General features: G+C 42.0%; 1 protein-coding gene across 1 annotated transcript in view; it reads left to right on the forward strand.

The window, feature by feature from the left end:
- The window catches only part of PCDHAC2 (protocadherin alpha subfamily C, 2), a 53,237-nt gene that overhangs the window by 82 nt on the left and 31,108 nt on the right, over nucleotides 1-22,047 (forward strand). The window contains exons 2-4 of the mRNA XM_010570082.1: nucleotides 61-2,482; nucleotides 11,450-11,508; nucleotides 13,781-13,869. Of these exons, the coding sequence (XP_010568384.1) occupies nucleotides 239-2,482; nucleotides 11,450-11,508; nucleotides 13,781-13,869 (2,392 nt within the window). The 5' untranslated portion in view covers nucleotides 61-238. The remainder of the gene's footprint in view (nucleotides 1-60; nucleotides 2,483-11,449; nucleotides 11,509-13,780; nucleotides 13,870-22,047) is intronic.

The raw sequence follows: 22,047 nt of genomic DNA on the forward strand, positions 1-22,047 counted from the left end.
GGTGGTGCTGGGCCTGCTGCTGCTGCTGGGGCTGCGCGCCGGACGGGCGGCGGGCGGGCCGCTCCGCTACTCGGTGCGGGAGGAGCTGCCGCACGGCGCCTTCGTGGGCAGCGTGGCGAGCGACCTGGGCGTGGATCCGCGGCGACTGGCGGCGAGAGGAGCCCGGCTTACCTCGGGCAGCGGCCGGCAGTACCTGGAGCTGGAGCTGGGCCGCGGGGCGCTGCTGGTGCGGGAGCGCATGGACCGCGAGGCGCTCTGTGAGCTGAGCCCCTCCTGCTTCCTCAGCCTGGAGTTGGTCATCGAGCAGCCCATCGAGGTGCACAACGTGGAGGTGGAGGTGCTGGACATCAACGACAATGCGCCACGCTTCCCCCGCCAGGATTACCGGCTGGAGATCAGTGAGTCTGCCGTGCCCGGGGCCCGCTTCCACATCGAGAGTGCCCAGGACCCTGATGTGGGTACCAACTCTGTGCAGAGCTACCAGCTCAGCCCCAGCCGCCACTTTGCCCTCGACCTTAAAGGCTTCCAGAGTGGCAGCAAACTCCTGGAGCTGGTGCTGCAGCAGCCGCTGGACCGGGAGCAGAGTGCCCTGCAGCAGCTGGTGCTCACTGCTGTGGATGGTGGGGACCCCCCCAAGTCCGGTACGGCCCAGATCTCTGTGCGAGTTGTGGATACCAACGACAACCCACCTGCCTTTGACCGCTCCACCTACACTGTGAGCCTTCTGGAGAATGCCCCGCCTGGCACACTAGTGGTCAAACTCAACGCCTCAGACCCCGATGAGGGCTCCAACGGGGATGTGATCTACTCCTTTGGCAGCTACACCCCACAGAAGGTGAGGCAGCTCTTTAGTGTGGACCCACACTCAGGGGAGGTGCGGGTTAATGGTACCTTGGACTATGAAGAGGCATCCTCCTATGAGATCTATGTGCAAGCCACTGATCAGGGCCCTGTCTCTATGGCTGGGCACTGCAAGGTGCTGGTCAACATTGTGGATGCCAATGATAATGTTCCTGAGGTGGTCCTGACCTCCCTGTACAGCCCAGTGCCAGAGGATGCAAAGGCAGGAACTGTGGTGGCCCTGATGAGTGTCACTGACCAGGACTCAGGGCTGAACAAGCAGGTGAGTCTGCGTATTCCCCCTGGCCTCCCCTTCACACTCAACTCTTTCAAGAACTCCTACACCTTGATCACCCAGGGCAAACTGGACCATGAGAAAGCAGCAGCGTACAATATTACAGTTACGGCTACCGACTCTGGGAGCCCCCCTCTCTCCTCCCAGAAGGTGATCCATGTGGACATCTCCGACATCAATGACAATCCTCCACACTTTGAGGAACCTGTGTACTCAGTTTACATCCCTGAGAACAACCCCCTTGGAGCCTTGCTGTGCACTATCAAAGCCACTGACCCAGATGTTGATGAAAATGCCTATGTGTCCTATTCTCTACTAGATGGGGAGATTGAAGGGCTACCTGTTGCCTCCTATGTCTCCATTAAATCCGATAGTGGCAACATGTATGCTGTGAGGTCCTTTGACTATGAGACACTAAGGGAGTTCCAGGTGGTTGTCCAGGCTCAGGATGCCGGGATCCCACCACTGAGCAGCAGTGTCACTGTCCACATCTACGTGGTAGATGAGAATGACCATGCTCCACAGATTCTGTATCCTACCTCAACCAACACTTCAGCAGCCCTGGAGATGATCCCACGCTTGGCATATGCTGGATATTTGGTAACCAAAATTATAGCCATTGATGGGGACTCAGGACAAAATGCCTGGTTGTTCTTCCATCTGGTGCAAACCTCAGATCCAGGTTTGTTCAGGGTAGAGCTCCATACTGGGGAGATTAGGACTACTCGCAAACTGGGGGAGGACAGCGCACCTACTTTCAACCTGACGGTGGAGGTGAGAGACAATGGAGAGCCACCAATGTCCTCATCAGTAGCCATCACTGTTGCTGTGGTGGATAGAGTTTCCAAAATCATCCCTGATACAAGAAGGCACTTTAAAAGTCCGAACAATTACTCAGAGATCACGCTTTATCTCATTATTGCTTTGAGCGCCATCTCCTTCGTTTTTCTTTTCACAATCATTGGGCTTACTGTTATCAAGTGCTACAGATACAGTCTGTATGGGGACTCCTGCTGTGCAGGGTTCTGTGGGGTCAGAGAACGGTGCCCTGCTGAAATATACAAGCAGGCCAACAACAACATCGATGCTAGGTTGCCCCACGGTTTAAAAGTACAACCCCATTTCATTGAAGTAAGGGGCAATGGGTCTCTCACTAAGACCTACTGCTATAAGGCATGCCTAACTGCAGGATCAGGAAGTGACACTTTTATGTTTTACAATACCTGTGGCCCAACAGGAACTACTGGTCCCTCTGCAGTGATGACTGAGAGGCATCTGACAGGACAGAGTGGGCAGAGTGCACAAAACCTGATCATACTTAAAAATGACTCCATTACTCCTAATGAGGTGAGGCTACATTGATAAATGATCAGCACAGTGCTCTGAGCAAATCTGCACTTAAGCAGAGGTTCAGACTGGAAAACTCAGATTAAGCATATTCCCTTTTGGGCTCACCGACACACAGCTGTGTAACATGGTTCTAATGAATCTAATCTGTGCAATGCATTTTGTTCTAGGTAAATACTGAAACTTTCAGGGTCCATTTGGTAAGTTCAGTATGTGTATCTGTTGTTTTGGATTCACTTCGGTTTTGCAGCTTATGCTGTATAGAGTATTGCCTCCTTCCCTTTTCTCTTACAGATCTAAAATCACCTGCTGCCACAGAGTGCTAGGGAATGACACATGTGGTCTCAAAGTTTTAATGCTAAAACTCATATTGCAGGGAAAAAAAAAAAGTGATTAGCCTGGAAATCAATAGATTACTTTATGCCAGTTATAGATGTTTGCTACTTCATTGATTGGACTCCTAGGCAAAGCTGTTGAATTTAGATCATTGTAATAATATGCTTTGCTTATTAATGTGGGCATATTTTAGTTGTCTGAAAACTGCAGTCCTTCCTTTGATGATGTTTGTTCTACCTAATGCTGCATTTCATGCTTTCTGGACAGTGACAATCCAGTGACATCTTTGTAGATAATTACAGCAAGTTACCATCATGATATTACAGAAGTGACAACTTCTAACCTGCTGGGTTGCTATTGAAAACTGTTTAATACCTATGGTTTGACCAGCAGTGTATTAACCTTTTCAATATTTTCCCACAGTGAAGAATTAATGGTTGCTTTATGCCAGCATACAGGCAGTCTGCAATTAGTGTGTGGTTTACATGTTCTGTACAGTTTCCTTTCTGCACATACTGGAACTAAATCCAGAAGCACTCACAGGAGAGACTAATTCTGGTTCACAAAAGGAAAATTTTGCAATTACTCTGTGTTTTTTATACCCTACAATTGTGACAGACATAAGACAGTTTGTGCATTAATGTGTGCTATGCCTCCGGATGTGGGAAAGCTAGGGGAGTAACTGTGGTGGGATAGAAAGGACCCTGACTTGTGTATTCTTTTCACAGAAATAGAATTTATTTCTTTATACTTACTTACATACGAAGATGTTTGCATCTTTTACACCTGTTGTTTAGTACACAAAGATGCACAGATCTTAAGGACTAGCAAGTGTTCCATAAAAATGCTTTTCGAGAGTAATGATTATCCATTCAAAATGAATCCATTTAAAATTAATGCAGTGTTTTTCTGTAAATCATAGTGACAGGGTGTGGGGGAAGTATTTTTCCTTTTTCTACACAGTTCTTGTACCTTAAAATCTTTCTGAGTATAATAAAATGCCTGGAATCTGTTTGATACAGGACGGAACATAAGACATACTCTGTCTGTAACTATGTATGCTGAAGGATCTAAGAGTGAAATATCCCCTGATTTTCTGGGGGGAAAAAGGGAATCAGTAATGGAAAATGGCTTTACTTCGGATGCAAGACCAGTAGGAAATTAGTTTAACAGACAGATTCCTATCACATTTTGGGAGTCACTCCACTGAATGCAATGAATTAGCAAGTTTTGAACACCTGTGCAGATCAGGCAGTGGCAGCAAAGCCATCCCAGATCTGGAGTACAAAAGAAGAGAGATGTATAGAACAAACTAATGAATGCCTGCCTGGGTGGAGTTATGATCCAAAAGAGGAATCAGTTATTCAAATAGTTCTATATGATATAAACAGAGGTGAAATTCTGACAAGTTCTACTCATCACAAGTTCTTTTCTTAGGTCTCTGCTTCTTAAACTGCCCTTGAGTAGTACATACTATGAAGATGTAGAAATGTCAAGTGTACATGAGAAAATGGATGAGTGTAATGGTATTCACTAATTACTAGTTCCTAGCTAATTACATACTACAAAATCATGTCTTTCCCTTGTTTCAAGCTCCGTAGATGCACTGAAGATGCCACCCATCGCTTAGCAACACTGAATTCTACTTTCTAAGAATAATGATCTTTGTATTATTAGATCTTCAGACAACTGTGTTTCTCTTTTTAGTTAAAGTGAACTTTTGATCCATCTGTAAAAGCCCACACCTTCACCTGTGAAGCATAGCAGTAGGCATCATTGTCCTTGTGTTGATTTACAAAGTTCATCTCTGATGTGTATGTTACTTTTGGATAATGAGAACAGGTTTTTTTTTTTTTTTTTTTTTCAGTTTTTGGAAATTGATCTTCTATTAGTTGTTCAGTGATGAGGATGAGACTGTGCGAATGGGCTTTCTATGTATGCATATTGTACATAGGGTTTCATGAAGGCTAATATTTTGCAGATGTTTATACAGTGAGAGGAAAAATATTTCAAAGTTATTTGGGATTAATCTCAGTAACACTTGATGCAATAAGGTCTCAGTCCTTTTCATATTTACTAGTAAGGTCAAAGATGTTAATAATTACTTTCCACTAAATTGTGACTGACTTCATTGGGTCATTAGAAGGATGCAGTGGAAGTGAAAACCCAGTGTATGAAGGTCAAAGCACAGATTCCTGTGTGATTATTCTGACTTGTACTGCTAATGTTGTGATGGGGGAATGGGAGCTTGTTTCTGCAAGACAGCCTGTGCTTCTGCATTCACGCTGCTTGCCTGTATGGTCCTTTATAGGTTTATAAGAATATCTCAAACCAACTGTGTTTTGTAAAAGAAGAAATGTACTAACACAGCTGTACTGAAAACCTTAGAAACAGTTATTGCTGGCAGGAGTCTGGTGATAAGGATGAGAACGCGGGGTTAATTGGTATCACACTTTCATCAGCTAGATAACTACGGCAGGGTGACCAGGCAGGCAGTGTGGGCAAAAATATAGGGATAGCAAAATACTGTGGCTTCATTGCTGGCACTGTGTGAGGTTATGGGCAGTCTGGATTCCTGCCTTTCAAAAGAGGGGTGCACACAGCTATGAAGGGGGTGCGTGAAGATGTGATTTTGTTACTGGGCACTGTGGCAGTGATGATCTGTCATTTTCAGGCAAGGTTTCAGCGCTTTAGTCTGGAGTCCCTTTCCTCATATGCCTGTGAAGGTGCCGAGTGATGTCTGGGTAGCGTCTGGTCCTTGGTTTGTCTTTTCATCTCTCCTGTCTTGTTCTTGTGTTCTGCGCGGTTAAGCTCCTTCATTATGTCTTGCACCTCATGACAACCTTTTCCCTTCAATGCATGGAATAACAATCGAGCCAACATATATTTTAAGAGGTGTTTTCTGCCCCAGAAGGCAGCCTGGCACTTTCCTAAAGATGAGTGGGCAGTCTGGATACTTGATAGAACTAGATATAAACTCTCCTGATTATACATTTCCTTGTACCTTTTTTTTGTGTGCTGACACATGGCGCTGACAAAATATGATGTTTCATGTGATGTTCAGAAAAAAATTTCCATGGTACTCTATGGACACTTCAGAAAGTGAAACAAAAGCTGTGCATTAGTGATGGTAAGACCCAGGGATTCATTGGAGTTCTGTGGCTGTTTGGCTCTTTCTCTGTATTTTGCACTTCAAAACCAGCTTGCTAAACACACGGAAAAAAACAGACAACACTTGAGTTGAACACATCCTGATACTGCTTTAAAATACAAGCATGTTTTGAAGGCTCTAAATCTAGTAAACCCACAGCATTGTCTGGAGCAGTCTTTCCAAAAGATTTCTCACAGAGGCTTTAAAGGTATTAGTGGTGGAATATCTTACAATCTCAGTTCAAGAACTTAAGCCTTTAAGAAATTCTCCAGCCCCACTGACATTGTAAAGGTTAACTATAAATGTTTTTTTGGTTTGTTTAGTGGCAGCATCTGAACCTGTTCTGCTAAGCAGGGACAGTGCTCTGTGCTCTAGGGCAGTCAGACTCTTAGTTTAATGCTTACAGCTGTGGCAGCAGAAATTTGCAGCCAATATTAAGCAGAGGTGCTTTCAGATGCACTTGCCTGTTCCCTTCACCTTAGTTTTCTTAGAGTTAGCAATACAAATGAACACTGCCAGGAAGAAAATGTTTGGGCTTCTGAATTACATGCTTTTCCAGTTTCCATTCTGATTTCTTGTATGATAAACACATGTTCAGTCTGTAAATAGTTTGTTCTCCACATCAAGTTAATTCTAAACATTTACAGAAGGAAGTCAGGAAGAGAAGCCTCTGTTTCCCCACATCTGTCAGCACTGTCTCACTGGAAAATAAGCAAGACTGTATGTGGTCAGGGGTTCTAAAAGGCCTTTTATTATTGCTTCAAAGCAGATATATTTGATAAATATACCTTATATCATTCTGTTGTGCGTTTGTGTGGAAATAGGAATAGAGTGGGATCCTTTTAGCAGTCTCATCGTCTGGTAACTGTTTGCAAATGTTTGATTCACACTTCTCTACCTCAAACAGGCCCTATTCTAACACCCACTGAAATGAATGGTAGCCTTTGCACTGATTTTCATGAATACGGGATCAGGGCAACATTAAAAAAATTTAGAAATTCCTTCTATCCCAGGGACAAATCCTTAAAGTATTAGCTAAAAAAGAGAACTGAGCAAAATGTTTGTAACAATGTATTTTCAACTGAATTTATTCTCCATGAACCCATGAAATGATTCTTCAATTAACCCATGCTGTGCAATTTGAAAACAACTGTGTGAAATTTTGTATGAGCTTTTTTGCTACTGAGGTGGCTCTGTTCTATATTATATGGTCATTTGGCTTATCAGACTTTCCAGTAGAGTTGGTTGTTTATGACTAGTCACATTAATGCTTGTGGTTATGTGGTTGGCAGAAGGTAACCCTGGTGCCTGGAAGAACTGGCAGGAGCAAACTGTTGGCATGAGGTGCTCACCTAATGCAGTGACAACCACCTCTATAGGCACTTGGATAGATTTTGACTCATCTCACAACTATGATGGTGTGTGCTGTTACTAAATCACAAAAAGCAGGTGAGAGAAACAGGGAATGTTTGATTACTTCTGTGCTGGATCATGTGATTTTTCTCACCTCCACTGATGAGTGGTAATGACAGGACCACTGGACCATACATGGCCTCCAAAAATCTCTGAGGGAAACGGCAAGCTAAGATTACCTTAAAGTTAGTAGAATGGGCTGGCATGTGATAAACAGGGTCTTGGAATGAGCTGGGAGCTCGGGAGGTAAAAGGAGCAATGTTATCTTCGTCAGCATTGTGTGATATAGGGAGAGCATGGGGATGTACAACCGGGAAGCATCTGGACCACTTCAGGGCCTGTATTCCTCTTTGTGCTTCCTCTCTGTACTCATGCTTCCTGGCCAGCTGTACCTTGTCCTGATGGTGTTGATTTATGACACAGCTACATGGCTCACAGCGAAGTCTAAGAGAGGGCTTTGCAGAGGAGCCCCTTGACAGCTTCTCTGCAGACTCCTCTCCCCTGGGACTGTGCTGAAAACTGCTCTTCTTTGAGATGGGTTATATCATGTCACGACACAGTGACTGCATGCTGTGTGACAGCACATGTCAATGTGGGAGGTTTCAGTGGGTGATCTGGTAAAGGTGGACTGTTCATAGCCAGAGATACAAGCCAACCCAAACATGCAGACTGTGAATGCCTGATAAGTCTATAAGAAGCAACACTGCTGTGTCTGAACTGGGGAAGGATATTACTGAACAGGTTTGCTGCATCTACTATGCTGTCAATGCTATTATTGGTCATGCTTTTTTGCTTTTCTTGCTCCTATTTGCCCAATCTCATTTAAAGATGTATTGAAACATCTTTTCTCTTATGACCAGAGGATCTTAAAGAACTACAGTCTGTAGCAGAACAAAAGGAGAAGCCAGTTACACTGATAAAATTGGAATCTCACCAATTTTGCTAGTTGTAGGACATTGCCCTGTGATAACACAAGTATGGGACAAACATGCACCTCTTGCTGAGGCCTCAAAGTTCCCAGTCAAGCAGTGTGCACATGGTAAAACTGGGTGAGAATAGGTCTGGGCAAAGGCAGACTGCTGCCCAACTTCCTGCTCCTCCTGTTCTTCATGTGAAGACTTAAAAAAGTAGACAAGTCCCAGACATAGAATTTTTTACAGTTAAAAACAAAAAAACAGCCCCTGACAGGTCTGAAAGTCAACTGTGGCAATACATCTTTCCATCTCCAGAGTATGTTTTTGTGATCCTGTCCCCTCCTTCCTCCTTCTGCTCCTCTGGGAGCAGCACTACAGCCCTGCCTAGAGAGTAGTAGCAAATGGAGAACTGTTTGGGAGTAGCCACAAGAAACCACAGCTTCTGGATAGTAACCTTTGAAAATGCCGCAATCTCCTAACTGCTGCTGTTTCTGTTATACTGACATGGTGAATGTTGGTCCGTGCATGTAGAGTGAATGAATGATGAATTTCTGATGAGTTTCTCCTGCCATCATCACCCATTTATGATCTGGTGTCTGAAGGTTCCCACTGCAACAGAACATAGATTTTTGTCTTCTAGCCAAGAGCTGGAAAGCTTTCAGCTGAAAAACAAAAATCTATATACTTTGAGCGAGTGGCTGTTTTCCTCTTTTTTTACTCCTACCCAACTCGTGTCAGACTTTTCAGCTCTTTGATGTAATCTCACTTCACCTGTGTTTTGTTAGTGTCGTGGTTTAACCCCAGCCAGCAACTAAGCACCATGCAGCCACTCACTCACTCCTCCCCCCGCCCCCAGTGGGATGGGGGAGAAAATCGGGAAAAAGAAGCAAAACCCGCGGTTTGAGATAAGAACGGTTTAATAGAACAGAAAAGAAGAAACTAATAATGATAATGATAACACTAATGCAATGACAACAGCAATAATAAAAGGATTGGAATGTACAAATGATGCGCAGTGCAATTGCTCACCACCCGCCGACCGACACCCAGCTAGTCCCCGAGCGGCGATCCCCCCCCACACTCCCCAGTCCCTATACTAGATGGGATGTCACATGGTATGGAATACCCTGTTGGCCAGTTTGGGTCAGGTGCCCTGGCTGTGTCCTGTGCCAACTTCTTGTGCCCCTCCAGCTTTCTCGCTGGCTGGGCATGAGAAGCTGAAAAATCCTTGACTGTAGTCTAAACACTACTTAGCAACAACTGAAAACATCAGTGTTATCAACATTCTTCACATACTGAACTCAAAACATAGCACTGTACCAGCTACTAGGAAGACAGTTAACTCTATCCCAGCTGAAACTAGGACAGTCAGGGACTGGTAAGACTCCTCTTCCTCCTCACATTGCCTATAAGCCTGTACAAATTAGTAACCTGCACCTCTCAAATTGCAAAAAAGAGCAAAGGGGCACCACCCCCAGTCTAGCAGTTCCCCTGCTAGAAGAAAATCTCCAGCAGAGGCAAATCTTCTGGTGTCAGCACCCTTCATACATTAAGAAAGGCAAACTCAGGAGAGGATCTGATCAGTGTGTATTATTTTCTATCCTCTTTCATTGACTGTTACTACATGGATGACTTTAGAGTTGCTTTGACATCCCTGGGACCAGGGCCAAACCGGAATGAATCAGAAAATACTAGAACCATGCATAATGGGCTCCTTGTCAAGACACTTTCTGCTAAACTCAGCAGAACCCAAGTATGCCAGAGAACTGGGGGCTAAATGGGAAGGAGACTGCTAGCACAGATGTTTAATGTGTGGTTGCAAATAGCAGCCTCCTCCCTTTTGTGTAACTCGGACCGTAAAGAATACTAGGATGTGTGTCATCCGAGAGCATCTCGCTCTTGAGTGATGCTGGACCTGGGAAATATGGTGATAGAGCGATAGCGTAAGTTGTAATTGCTCCATTTTTATTTGAATAAAACTTATTGATCCAGGGAAAAGCATAACCCAAACCTCAAGAGGAAAGGCAGAGTTGACTTTAAATAATTCAGAGCATTCAACACTTTCTTTTTCTCTTTCAAGTAATGGGACAAAATTCATTGCTGATCTGCCTCCAATAGCTTGAAGAGAATTAAACCATTACTGTCATGTATTATTTGTGTATTTGGCACTGTACAAGACAGACCAGGAATGAGTGTAGTCCATTATGTTTCTGGACATAAGTTCTCTCTTTGAATTCAAGTGCTTGAAGTTAAGCACTGGCTGCGATATCACCTACAGAATAACATCTTGAGAATCCTGAGAAGTAACCTTGTTATGTGCTTACAGCTTAATTTTAAAGGACCTGAGCTTGCATTCATTGGCTGTAGTTGAAAATTGTTGTGATGGTGCCCTGACAATGCAAAAGAGATTTTCTGGAGCAGTTTTTGATCAACAAAGGATTTCTTAATTATCTCTTTATTTAGCAAGCCATTCTGCAGTAGGTCAGCATATGCTGAGGTTTGTTGGTCAAAGGGTATTGCTGGTTGTTTTCCCCTTCCATCTCTTACACCCTCTCATGAATGTGGAGAATGTAGTAGTTCTTGATATTATGAAAGAACAGGTCTGCCTTTGATAAAAGACTTGCTGCAGTCTGCAAATCTGATACAATCTAGTGCGGTCCTCTGCAGTACACTAAATGCCAGCAGAAACCTCACAGCAGACAGACTACCCCGCATGTCCTCTTCACAGGGGGCTGTATTTTATACGTCCTCAGGCAGGTGCTATTCAGTGCAGCAGCTCGAGTTTCCTCGACTTATCAGGTAAACAAACAATGTGTTTTATGCATATATGATGGTTTTTTTTTCCCTATGCCCAGAATGTTGATGACTGTACTAAATAACTGTCTACCTGTTTCCAGCATTAAATGTCATTCCACAGAGATCATCTCTAGCCAACGGCATTGGCATGCAAACAAGTTTCTCTATTACAGAGACACTCTCTGTGTGTCCGTTTGAAAGTTTCTTTAGATTTGTAGAAAGGTTTGGCAGTTCTGAACGTTCACAAAAATTGAGTAGCTCCATACAGACTTTTCTGACAAAATTAGCCAGATGCGTATGCTTTTCAGCACACTTAACATACATTAACAACATTATCCTGGGCTTTTGTTTCTACAGCCAAAACACCCCAATCCTGACTGGCGCTACTCTGCATCCCTAAGGGCAGGAATGCAAAGGTAGGTATGGTGTTTCCCCACATGAAGGAGAATTCTGTCCTTGTTCTCTGTGAAAAGGACAAAGCTGTCTGTCTCCTCTGATGCCCTAGACTGATGATATCTGTACACTGAGAGGGAAGGCACTCAGAGGGAGAGTTCTGCTGCTGTCACTTCCAATCTCCAAGTGTTACAGATTCAGTCTGACTGCATCTTATGCTATTATTGTACTACTGTAGATCTGTCCTTTTTTTGTGTTTACCTCCTGCTTTTTTATACATTGACTGTCAAGGCGTAATTGCTCCAATTATTGAATTATTTAACTGTGATTATACACTTTTTGTTTACTTTAAAGCTCCCTGTAATCATCAATGCTGGTGTTTCAATAGACTGTCTGCAGCACTGATGCGTTTTCCATCTTGTTGTCTCTCATTACCATAAAAGTATGCTGCTCCTGCAGTCAGTTTATTAACCACATGGTGCAATCAAGATGTTTAATACAGTTTAAAGGACATTTTGAAGATATGAGACAGATTTTCAAAGCAGGAAAAGTGAGGCTGTGTCCGAATCTCTTTAGACATCTTGAAAAGTCCTCTGCCTTAACATTACAAGCAGTCTCTGCTATAATTTGCTACTCAGTACACCTGGAAAAAGATAATTATAGTAAAGTTGTTTTTGTAGAGCCTAAATAAAATATTTTTGCTGTCCCTTCCTGAGCAGATTAGAAAACTGGTTTTATATTCAGGTGTAATCTTATGTGATTAATAAGACTACCTTACAGGTTTAGACACAGTTATAAGGCTGCAATAGTTCCTAGTGGCACTACAAAGTGCAGGATGGTATGCTTTTCCCAAAATTGTTGGTGCAATGGGACTGTAGTCATCACCTTTTATCCATTATCCACAGGGGTGATGAATCTTCATAACGTTGACATCCAAATCTCAGATTCAGATTGTCCATCCCTGAGACTATGCTTCATGTGGTTGAGGGCACAGTGTACCTTTCCAGCTGACTTTGGGCTGCTGTATAAAAAAGGAACCTAAACCTCAGGGACCAGAAGGAAAGGAAGAAAGAGCAAGCTTGATTCTGTGGCCTGTTGGGCAAACTGCTTTCTTTCATGTTCCTGCTGGGTTTTTTGTTTGTTTGTTTGTTTTAAATCCCTGACTGCATACTGCAAAATGAATAAACGGTCCAGGGAGCAGGATCCTGAAGCAGGAATTCTCCTGCCTACCTAAGCATCTTATTTACTGGTCCTCAGAGTCAGGCGTGCTCTTGTGTGATCCTGTGGATCCACATTCCTTTCTATACAGGGTTCAAGATCTTGCCTGAAGTTACTTGAATAATTAATGAAAAGTCAGAGCTCATTTAAAGGAATTCATCCCACAAGCAGAGGAGCTAATGAAGCATTTCTGGGAAATTGTACATGTTCCTCTGTTCTCTCAAATCAGCAGCCCCCTGTCCTTACCTGAAATCTCAGGTTCTGAGCCTGTGTGACCTGCACAGCTGATGGTTTTCATAAAATGCTGATTTTTCATAAAACTTGTAGAAATTTGGTATCCATAGAACCCTCGACATCTGCTACATTTGGTTGAAACTGCCCATTAAGTTCAACTGGGAGTGTGGAATGGAGCTGAGAAGCAGATGAGCAGAGACAGGGACACAGTCACAGAATCCTGTTTCTCGAAGGAATTTCACATAAATATGTGCCTAGTTTTGCATTAGAGGTAGCAGATTTTTTCTTTTCCTTCCATGTAAGGTGCTGCCTAATACCCAAATTGTACTTTCAAGGCCAAGTGCTCACGATGTGACACCATAAAATTTGCTGTGTTTAGTTTCTGCATTTGAGAAAATGTATTTTTCTTTCCGAATTGCTCATGAGAAGCATGCAGTAGCCCAGGAAGGTGGGATCTGTTAAAGTGGCATAATGACAGAACTAACTCCACCAACTTTTTGTCATTTGCTTTAATGACATAGCATAGTCATAATAGCAAAGAAGGTGTGTAACTTCCTTATTAGCGGCTTCCAGTCAATGAAAGCAAAGTGTCCTGCAGGTATGTTTGGTTTATAAATTATGCCACAAGTGTGTTTTAGTAAATAATCAAAGATATTTTTTGCAAGTCAAAACAGCTAGTTCTCCAATGCTCCAGCAGAATTTGTTAGCATCAGGTGGTACTATAGTAGTAGTTGCACAGTGACAAACAGTTATGACCTTTGAAGAATGACAAGAAAGGGAAGTGTTATAAAGCTCAGGGCAGAGGGGAACTGTATAATCTAACTATGATGTATGCTTATTCAGTGCTGTGCATGTGGAGGAGGCAGGAGTCATACGTGGAGGACCAGGAGGGCCTGATCAGCAGTGGCCAACAGTCTCCAGTGCTACTCCAGGTAAGGGTGTGAAAATCCAGAATATATGTGAGGAACTAATGTTAACTGAAGTAGGCCTCCTAATGCTTTTGTTTTAGTTTTTCTTCTGTTTTTCGTCTCTGAGTGAAGTTCTTGTAAACTAATCTGGGGAATCTAAATAGAGTGGAATAATAAAGCATAAAATACAGCTTTTTCTTTAGTCAGTCTCAGACGAGCACTGGAGATAAGAGGCCTTGATCCCAGCTTTCACCCTGCCTTTGGAGGTTATTGGTTTGTTTAATGGAATAATGGAAGGTCTTCAGTTCTGATGTGTGTATTCAGATTCAAAACGCTTGGATCTAGAGCTGATTTGGCCTCCATTTCAAAAGAACAGTAAAACTGGGGTAGGAGCTTATCAGTTCTCCCTTTGTTATTTTTACAAACCCAGTAAGTCCCTTTGAATGTCTCTTCTCATTTTCTGTGGTGAAATCAGACCTATTTTTTTTTGCTAGCTATTTTCATTCACTAGTGTGTGATGATGGAAACTAAACTATTATTTGCTTGTCAAAATAAATGACCAAACCCACATTTTAGAATGTAGCTTCATTTACTCAGTCACTGACTGATGCCTTCACAGCAGTCAATATGAATTGACAAAAAGTCCTCATTGAGTTAAGAAAAGAAAAATCAGCTGTATCTTTTGCAGTGCAGGCAATAAAATATTCTCACTTTTTATGCTGGAGCAGGAATAACATAGAGATGTAGTGGAGTAGCCAGCCACTGGTGTGATCAATGGTTTCAGTCATGCCCAAACTAAGCTGTCAACTTAGTGGATGCCCTGTGTAGGGTTGTGAGCCCTGTATGACAGCTCTGTGAGCATTGTGAGTCCTCCAGAAGTTCAAATGAGGAGTGACAGTCATATCACAGAGGCAGGTCAAAGGCTGAGAAGTGGGATCTCCAGCAGAAAAGATGCGAGAGCTGCTTTATTTAATAATTCTTGGTGCAAAACTTTCCCTTGACTTAAATGGGAATTTTACCTGGATAAAGGGCGGAGAAGCAACTTCAGGATTTGCAATCACAGTTACAACATAGCCATGAATTAATGGTGCTCAGCAAGACCTGCACTGGTGTTGCAGAAGGGTTGACTGCAGAAACAGATTTGGAAATTAATATAATATATAATGAGCCCCTAGGCTATAATTACCTGGTTTTTGTGTGCTTTTCCTTCTGTTGCAGGCTTTGCAGGAAGCCACAGCTTATTATGAAGGGTGCGTAACTGTTGACCTTGCATTTGAAAATGTCATCACAAGTACACTCTAACCTTTACAGGGGGTTCCCTCAGGCTTTCAGCTGCACTAATCATCCTTGACTGAGCGCTTAGTGTACTACCTTATACCAAGTTTGGTATGGATGCAAATATTCACCCAGATGATTGCTTGCTGTTAATGCAGATTTCTAAGAATGTGAATGTAATTGCAAAGGTAGCATGGTCCTGTCTTCTGAGGAGGTCCGTTGGCATTTGGGTCCCAGAGCCCTGATCCACTATATGGACTCCTCCCTGCTATTCTTTTGGGGTTTTATTATTTTAGACTCACCTGGGGAACCTGAACATCTCTTTGTTTGAGGAGCAGCAGTAACCCTTGGCTCTTATTGCTCTTTCCTTCCATGACCATGCAATGAGGCACTTGTGCAATGCATGCATCCCTGTCACACACGCTGCTCTGTATGTTGGTGGCTATGTAGGGTGGAGAAAACTGTAAGACATAGTGGGAGGAGAAGCTGGCAGGAGGCCCTGTGGAGCTGGGTAGCTGGAGAGTCCAAGTGCCAAGGCTGTTTACTTTGGCCCTTGGACTGAGTGTTGTAGATCATTGTTTCTCTGTGGTTTTTATTTCTAGGCAATGTATTCAAACAGGTTGTAAGAAATACCTTCAGCAACAGGAAATTTTTCTGCCATACAGGAAAATGTGGCTAATTAAAATTGCATTATGGAATATTCATGCTAGTTACAGCTACCTTTAAATCCAATTTTTGTGAACCAGGTTCCTTGTAAATTAATATCTTTTTTCCTGCACAATGAAGACTCATTTGTTTTGTCTTTGTCCACTCCCAAGGGATTAGTGACCCCAACATAACATTAGCCCTTTTTTTAGTGGGTTCCAGGTAATATTCTTCTCCACTCTTTGTAAGCAAAAGCTAGAGATATCCCTGGTCCTTAATAGCAAACAGGCAATTCATTGGGAAACCTCAGTTAGGATTAATGATTGTGTTACTTTTCATAGCTGAAGTACCTCATCATGCATCACATTTTCAGCAATTTACTACCACTGTTTTAGAATCCTATCTGCAGTTTCCCACAAATATCTCTTTCCATGCTTCTTTCTTTTCTGGCTTAGGTTCAAGACCTGTAATATTTTTCATCAGGTTAACATACATAACTGATGCTTTTCAGAAGAGATTCAACTCATGGTCAGTTGCAGTCAATTGAGTCAAAAAATGCATTTGTTCCTGACATATCATTTGCATATGAATGGAGTGCACCTAGGTCCAGATAAACTCCTAGATAAGCTATTTGTTTTCTCTGTTATCATCAGCATACTGTTGCAGCTGCAGGTCTTGACTTCTGATTACTAGAAACCACTTCCAAGCCTGTTCTGTGCACATTCTCCATGCAGTTGTTTTAGTCAATTGATTAATCCAAATCAGTTTGTCACTAAACCATTCATTTAATTTAACAATCCACAAAAGCCAGGGGTAAGACACCTCACAGAGACAGATTCAGAGTTAATCGATGAGACCACTCAAATTGATGTCATAGGAACACTTTAAGAAGGATGAAAAGTCAAGTGTTAAATCAGTAAATCTTTAATTCCTAATGCATAGCTGTACTCGAACATCACATGATGTTTCAGCAAATATGTGCTGCCCAAGCAAAACCTGGTCCTCATTTGACTGACAATGCTCCTATTGACTTTATTGCATATTTCACCCATGCAGGGGACAGTGAACCTCTGTTCATTTTTAAAATGTCTTTGCATTTTCTTATCCACAAGTCCAATAGTTTGTAGGTTTGTAGTCAAGATACTTCCAAGTGAGGTGGGACAAGAAGCCTTAAACTCCCTCTGGGTAGAGGATAAGGTTGGGTTTAGCTCTGGGGCATCTTATTTATCCCCCACGTGCTGCATAGTGAGTCCAGGAAATGCAGACAGATTTCTGGTTTCTGCTTTATGTCCTTTGACAGATTCAGTACAGACTTTCTATAGGTGACCACTAAACTGAATGAACTTTGTTTTTTGGATGCCTAACTCGGAATAAATGGAGCTTGATTTACAGAAATGGTGGGGGTTCATAATAGAAACCAATATGAACAGCAACTTTGCTCTAAACATACATCACTGAAGATTTCTGAATAAATCAGACCTATGCATAATTCAGAGCTTAGAATTAGTGGGCATTAGATAAATCTGTGTGTATTTCTCTGTGCTTCTGGTTCCAATCTACAAAACAGAACTGGAAATGCAAGTGCTTCACAAAAACAGTCTAAAGATGCTTTCATAGCACATATAAGACTCAGGAGAATGATAAGGTTTTGTGATGAAAAATATCCATGAGAAATTTTAAATCCTGTATGCAATGTAGGCTGTATATACATGCAGTAAATAAGGCACTGGGCCACACGCGACATATATAGAGGGGGAAAAAAGACCTCAATTCAGACAGCTCTGTAAACAAAAGAGGAAAGGACCTCATGAAAAAATCTGCATCTGAAATTTGTAAGCATGTAGGTGAAGACCGTGGGTGAAATACTGGCATCTCTGAAGTCCATGGCAAATAGCCCTCTGACTTCAATGAAGCCAGGATTTCAGTGTCTAGCCTTATGAATATGCACAAGGGACTGAATTAAGGTTGCATAGGCAAATGCCATCCTAACATACACTAATTTTATGCTTCTGATTTTGCAGTGGTAACATTCTTCTAAGTATATCTGTCATTTTTGTTTCCTTTTCCCAGATAATTAGCTGGGGAAGAGAGGTGGTAGCCTTGTTTTTTAAAGTGTTCTTATGAAAAAAGCAATTACATTGTGTGAGAATCTACTGACCTCGACATGGGCAGTCCTCCATGCTTGACATTCATGGTGCATATGTTTATCCCTTGAAGTGGCCAAGTAAACAGCAGTAGTAATATTGGCTGCTGTTCCTTAAGGGAAATAAGCAGGAGAGACAGGTTAGCTGTGGGTTTCATAGCTACTTGAAAAGGCACAGGAATATTATAACCAAGAATGGGTTTCAACTCTAGGTCTGAAGAGGACTGTATGTGCTATATAAGTATATATGTGTGTATATATTTTTATATATTTGTATATATATAAAATCTTTATACGAAGACATATAGCTCCTTTTGTCCCATCACCCCTGCTCTGACTCTTTCAACATTTGTCCTCTGAAATTTGTGTCTGTCACAGCTTTCCTCTCTTTATTCAGTTTTTCCTGCTGTTCCTTATCTCCCACTGTCGTGGTTTAACCCCAGCCAGCAACTAAGCACCACGCAGCCGCTCACTCACTCCCCCCCATCCAGTGGGATGGGGGAGAAAATCGGGAAAAGAAGTAAAACTCGCGGGTTGAGATAGGAACGGTTTAATAGAACAGAAAAGAAGAAACTAATAATGATAACACTAATAAAATGACAACAGTAGTAATAAAAGGATTGAAATGTACAAATGATGCGCAGGGCAATTGTTCACCACCCACCGACCGACACCCAGCCAGTCCCCGAGTGGCGATTCCCTGCCCCCCCCTTCCCAGTCCCTATACTAGATGGGACGTCACATGGTATGGAATACACTGTTGGCCAGTTTGGGTCAGGTGCCCTGGCTGGGCATGAGAAGCTGAAAAATCCTTGACTGTAGTCTAAACACTACTGAGCAACAACTGAAAACATCAGTGTTATCAACATTCTTCACATACTGAACTCAAAACATAGCATCGTACCAGCTACTAGGAAGACAGTTAACTCTATCCCAGCTGAAACCAGGACACCCACCTAACTGTGACCTTTTTACACATCCCTAGCTAGGGATATTCCATGCTTGTATACTTTCAGACTGTCCTGAAAGACTATAGAGACTCTTAGATTTTGTGGTGGGAACTACAGTTGCTCTGGAATAGATTTATGTTGCTCTCAGAGGATGGTTCCTGCTGCAATCATCTGGAATGCAAAAGTCCATTGATGGGGCATGGGCTGTAGAATAAGTGATGAATACTGAAAATTAAATGAGAAGCAACTATAAATATGGCAAATAAGCAAAGTTATCTGAAAGGCAAGTCAGTCTTCCTAGTAAGTTTTATACTGCTGGTTTGGGGTAGAGTGTTGTGAATGGAATGACTGTGGGAAAGCTGTGAAGAAAATGGATGCTTGCATGGATTTTAACAAAAATGTCCAGGAGTGCCTTGACAAGAGAAGAAATTATTATAATTATCTAGTGTAAGTCATGGCATATACAATTCTGTATTTCACAGACTAATTTGTATGTCAAGCAAGTAAATCCTACTTTAATAGGACCATTCTGTCAGAAAGAGACACTTTCTTCCAACAGAACAGTGTGTGAAGGGCCCAGATGAGACAGAGGAGAGATCTGAGCAGAGAAATCTAAGAACATGAGAGAGGACACCAGTAGAAATCTTGGAATAGGTAGGTGAGCACAGAAGACCTGGTAGAGGGAAAAAATTGGAAAAGGATGCTAGAAGGTCTACAGGAGGCAGATAGCATTGGGAATGGCACAATGTAGACTCTTAAGTGACTACTGAGCAGACGTCACTGGAAAGAAGATTGGCACACCAAGATTGGGTAATAGATTGTGATGAGGGGGACAGAAAGCCACACTACAGTTGTTCTTTTCATGGAATAATCATTGGATCTGTCTGCATCTTCCATTCCTTCTGTGCTGATGTTAAATGGACTCAGTGATTTTGTTTTTTTCAGGTTGACTCTTTACTGTTGCAACAGGCACTGTTCTTGAAATTCAGCAGGCATAACACTCCAGTAAAAGCTCATAGGGGGGCACAGTACTGTCACAAAGGTCTTGGCCTCTGAAGTATTTTTCTAGAAATTCAGTTTAAAGAGAAAGAGCCTAAGACAATAACTCTGAGAGTTATGAGACCTGAGGTACAACATATTTCATATGATATAGCTTTACACTGCGGTTGTAAATGGAGAACAATTTCTTCCTAAATGTCAGTGAGTTTCTATTCACCTTCTTCCTACAGAAAAACGGTCTAATTATGACTCCTCAAGCAGTCACTGCAAAAAACGTGCAGGGGCTGAAAGTGCTGCTTTGAGACTGTTAAAGGTTAATTTACAAATAACAGCAGAGTACGCTGGTCTGGCTTAGCTTTAGCAGTTCATTGATTAAAGCTATAAAAGATAATAACTAATTAGCAACCCAGAATACAAAACTGGGATCTTGGTTTGTTGCAGAATGCTGCAGCTGTTTAAAATAGAAGGAGCTAGAAAATGCAGCTGTGCACTTCTATATCCTCTATATTTATTTTAATTAATAACCAATTTTCTATGGAATTTCATAATTCCAACTTTCAAAACCAGAATTACCTACATGTCAAAATAACAGCCCTAAGAAACATACCCTAAGTGGTCTAAGAAACACTGTGATAATATGTGTAATATTTTTAAAGGAGAAAATATGGAACAGCCAAGTTATTCATGTTTCTCCTGAAAATTAGTCTTCAAATCTGTGATCTAATAAATCCCCAAAATGAAAGTCATAAGCAGTTTAACTAGTTCCTAAGCCTACATAGTAAAGTATCATAGAGATTTGGCTCACAGCCGCTTGTAATCATGGAGAAAAACATCCCCATAAAGCACACTAAAATCACTATTTAAAGCTGCAGTATGTCTACTGGCTCAGTAGAGTCCAGGGGAAGAACCTATAGATGCAGAGCAATGACACTATACTGAAATAGAAATAATCTGCAAGAACCATATAAGGCTAAATACCTTTCTCTTATCTCATGTTTTGACGTTGGTCATTGAATTCTCAAGTTAATTCTACCTAGTTGCTGAGACCTTCAACGTGATGCACAGTCCTCAGTTTTGCCCCTACTGCCTGCACACTTTACTCCCAGGATACTCCCTGTATACTTCCTGCTCTTCGGCTTTCCACTTCTGTTTCCTCCATTTTCACCTCTTTCCTGTTACCTATCTTGTTCACCAAGAATGCACCTCTCTCTTCCCTATTTCTCTTCAAAACTTCTTTATTCCTTTCATCTAATGACTCTGGTCTCTTCTTGCTGATCTGTCTACTATGTCTCCCTTCTGTATTGTTATTCCAGGAGTGCTGAAATGTAGATAACTGGCTTGGCCACGCATCACCTTTTCAATATTTCCTACTGAACTGAGAATTTTCTGTGATAAATGCTTCTCATTTCTGACAGCCTGATGGAGGCTGGAGAGGACTGATAATTTCAGGTGCTGCTTGGGCTGAAGAAAAGCATTTTGAAATCAGAAAGATTTTTCAAAAGAACATGTCAAAAAAAAAAATTTTTATGACAGATGCAGCTTGACATACTGATACTTATTTTTCAAAGGCTGATGACTGTTCTGACCAAGAACTCATTTGCTTCACCACATGCAAACTATAGTTGAATCAGGAGTTTGGGCTTTCAGTATTTGTAGCCAGGACTAGGTAAATGAGTATGTTAGTTTATATTTCTGTTCAGCTGAGTGGGCAAAGAAAGGAGGGAAAGATAGATTATATTATACGAAAACTGCAGTCATGACTTGGCTAATGTTAAATTTACTTTCTGTTTTTTTGTTATTTTCCTCTTAGCTGCAAAAAAAACATGATTGGCCTGAAATAGCATTTGTGATCTATATCACAGGGTCCATTATTTTTCAGTGGAGTGTACCAAGTAAATTAGATGACATGGATGAGAGATTTAATAGTGTGTGATACTTTAGTCTGTGAAGACTCAGTGTAAGGAAAAAAAGGACTCATCAGAATTTGAAAAAGGCTAATGCTGGAAACTTCAAAGTTGTGTGGTCTGTCTGTCTTGATATATTAGAATAAGACTTTGTTTTCATTTTGGCTATGAAAACAAATGGTCTTGGAAGAGTTTATGTCTTCATATACTGCGGAGAATTCTTGATTCCACTTGCCGTAAAGATTTGTGAGAGGAATTAACCTTTCTCGTTAGCCCCAGGCAATGC

Source organism: Haliaeetus leucocephalus, unplaced genomic scaffold (assembly GCF_000737465.1).
Source record: "Haliaeetus leucocephalus isolate CR32 unplaced genomic scaffold, Haliaeetus_leucocephalus-4.0 Scaffold286, whole genome shotgun sequence".
NCBI lineage: Eukaryota > Metazoa > Chordata > Aves > Accipitriformes > Accipitridae > Haliaeetus > Haliaeetus leucocephalus.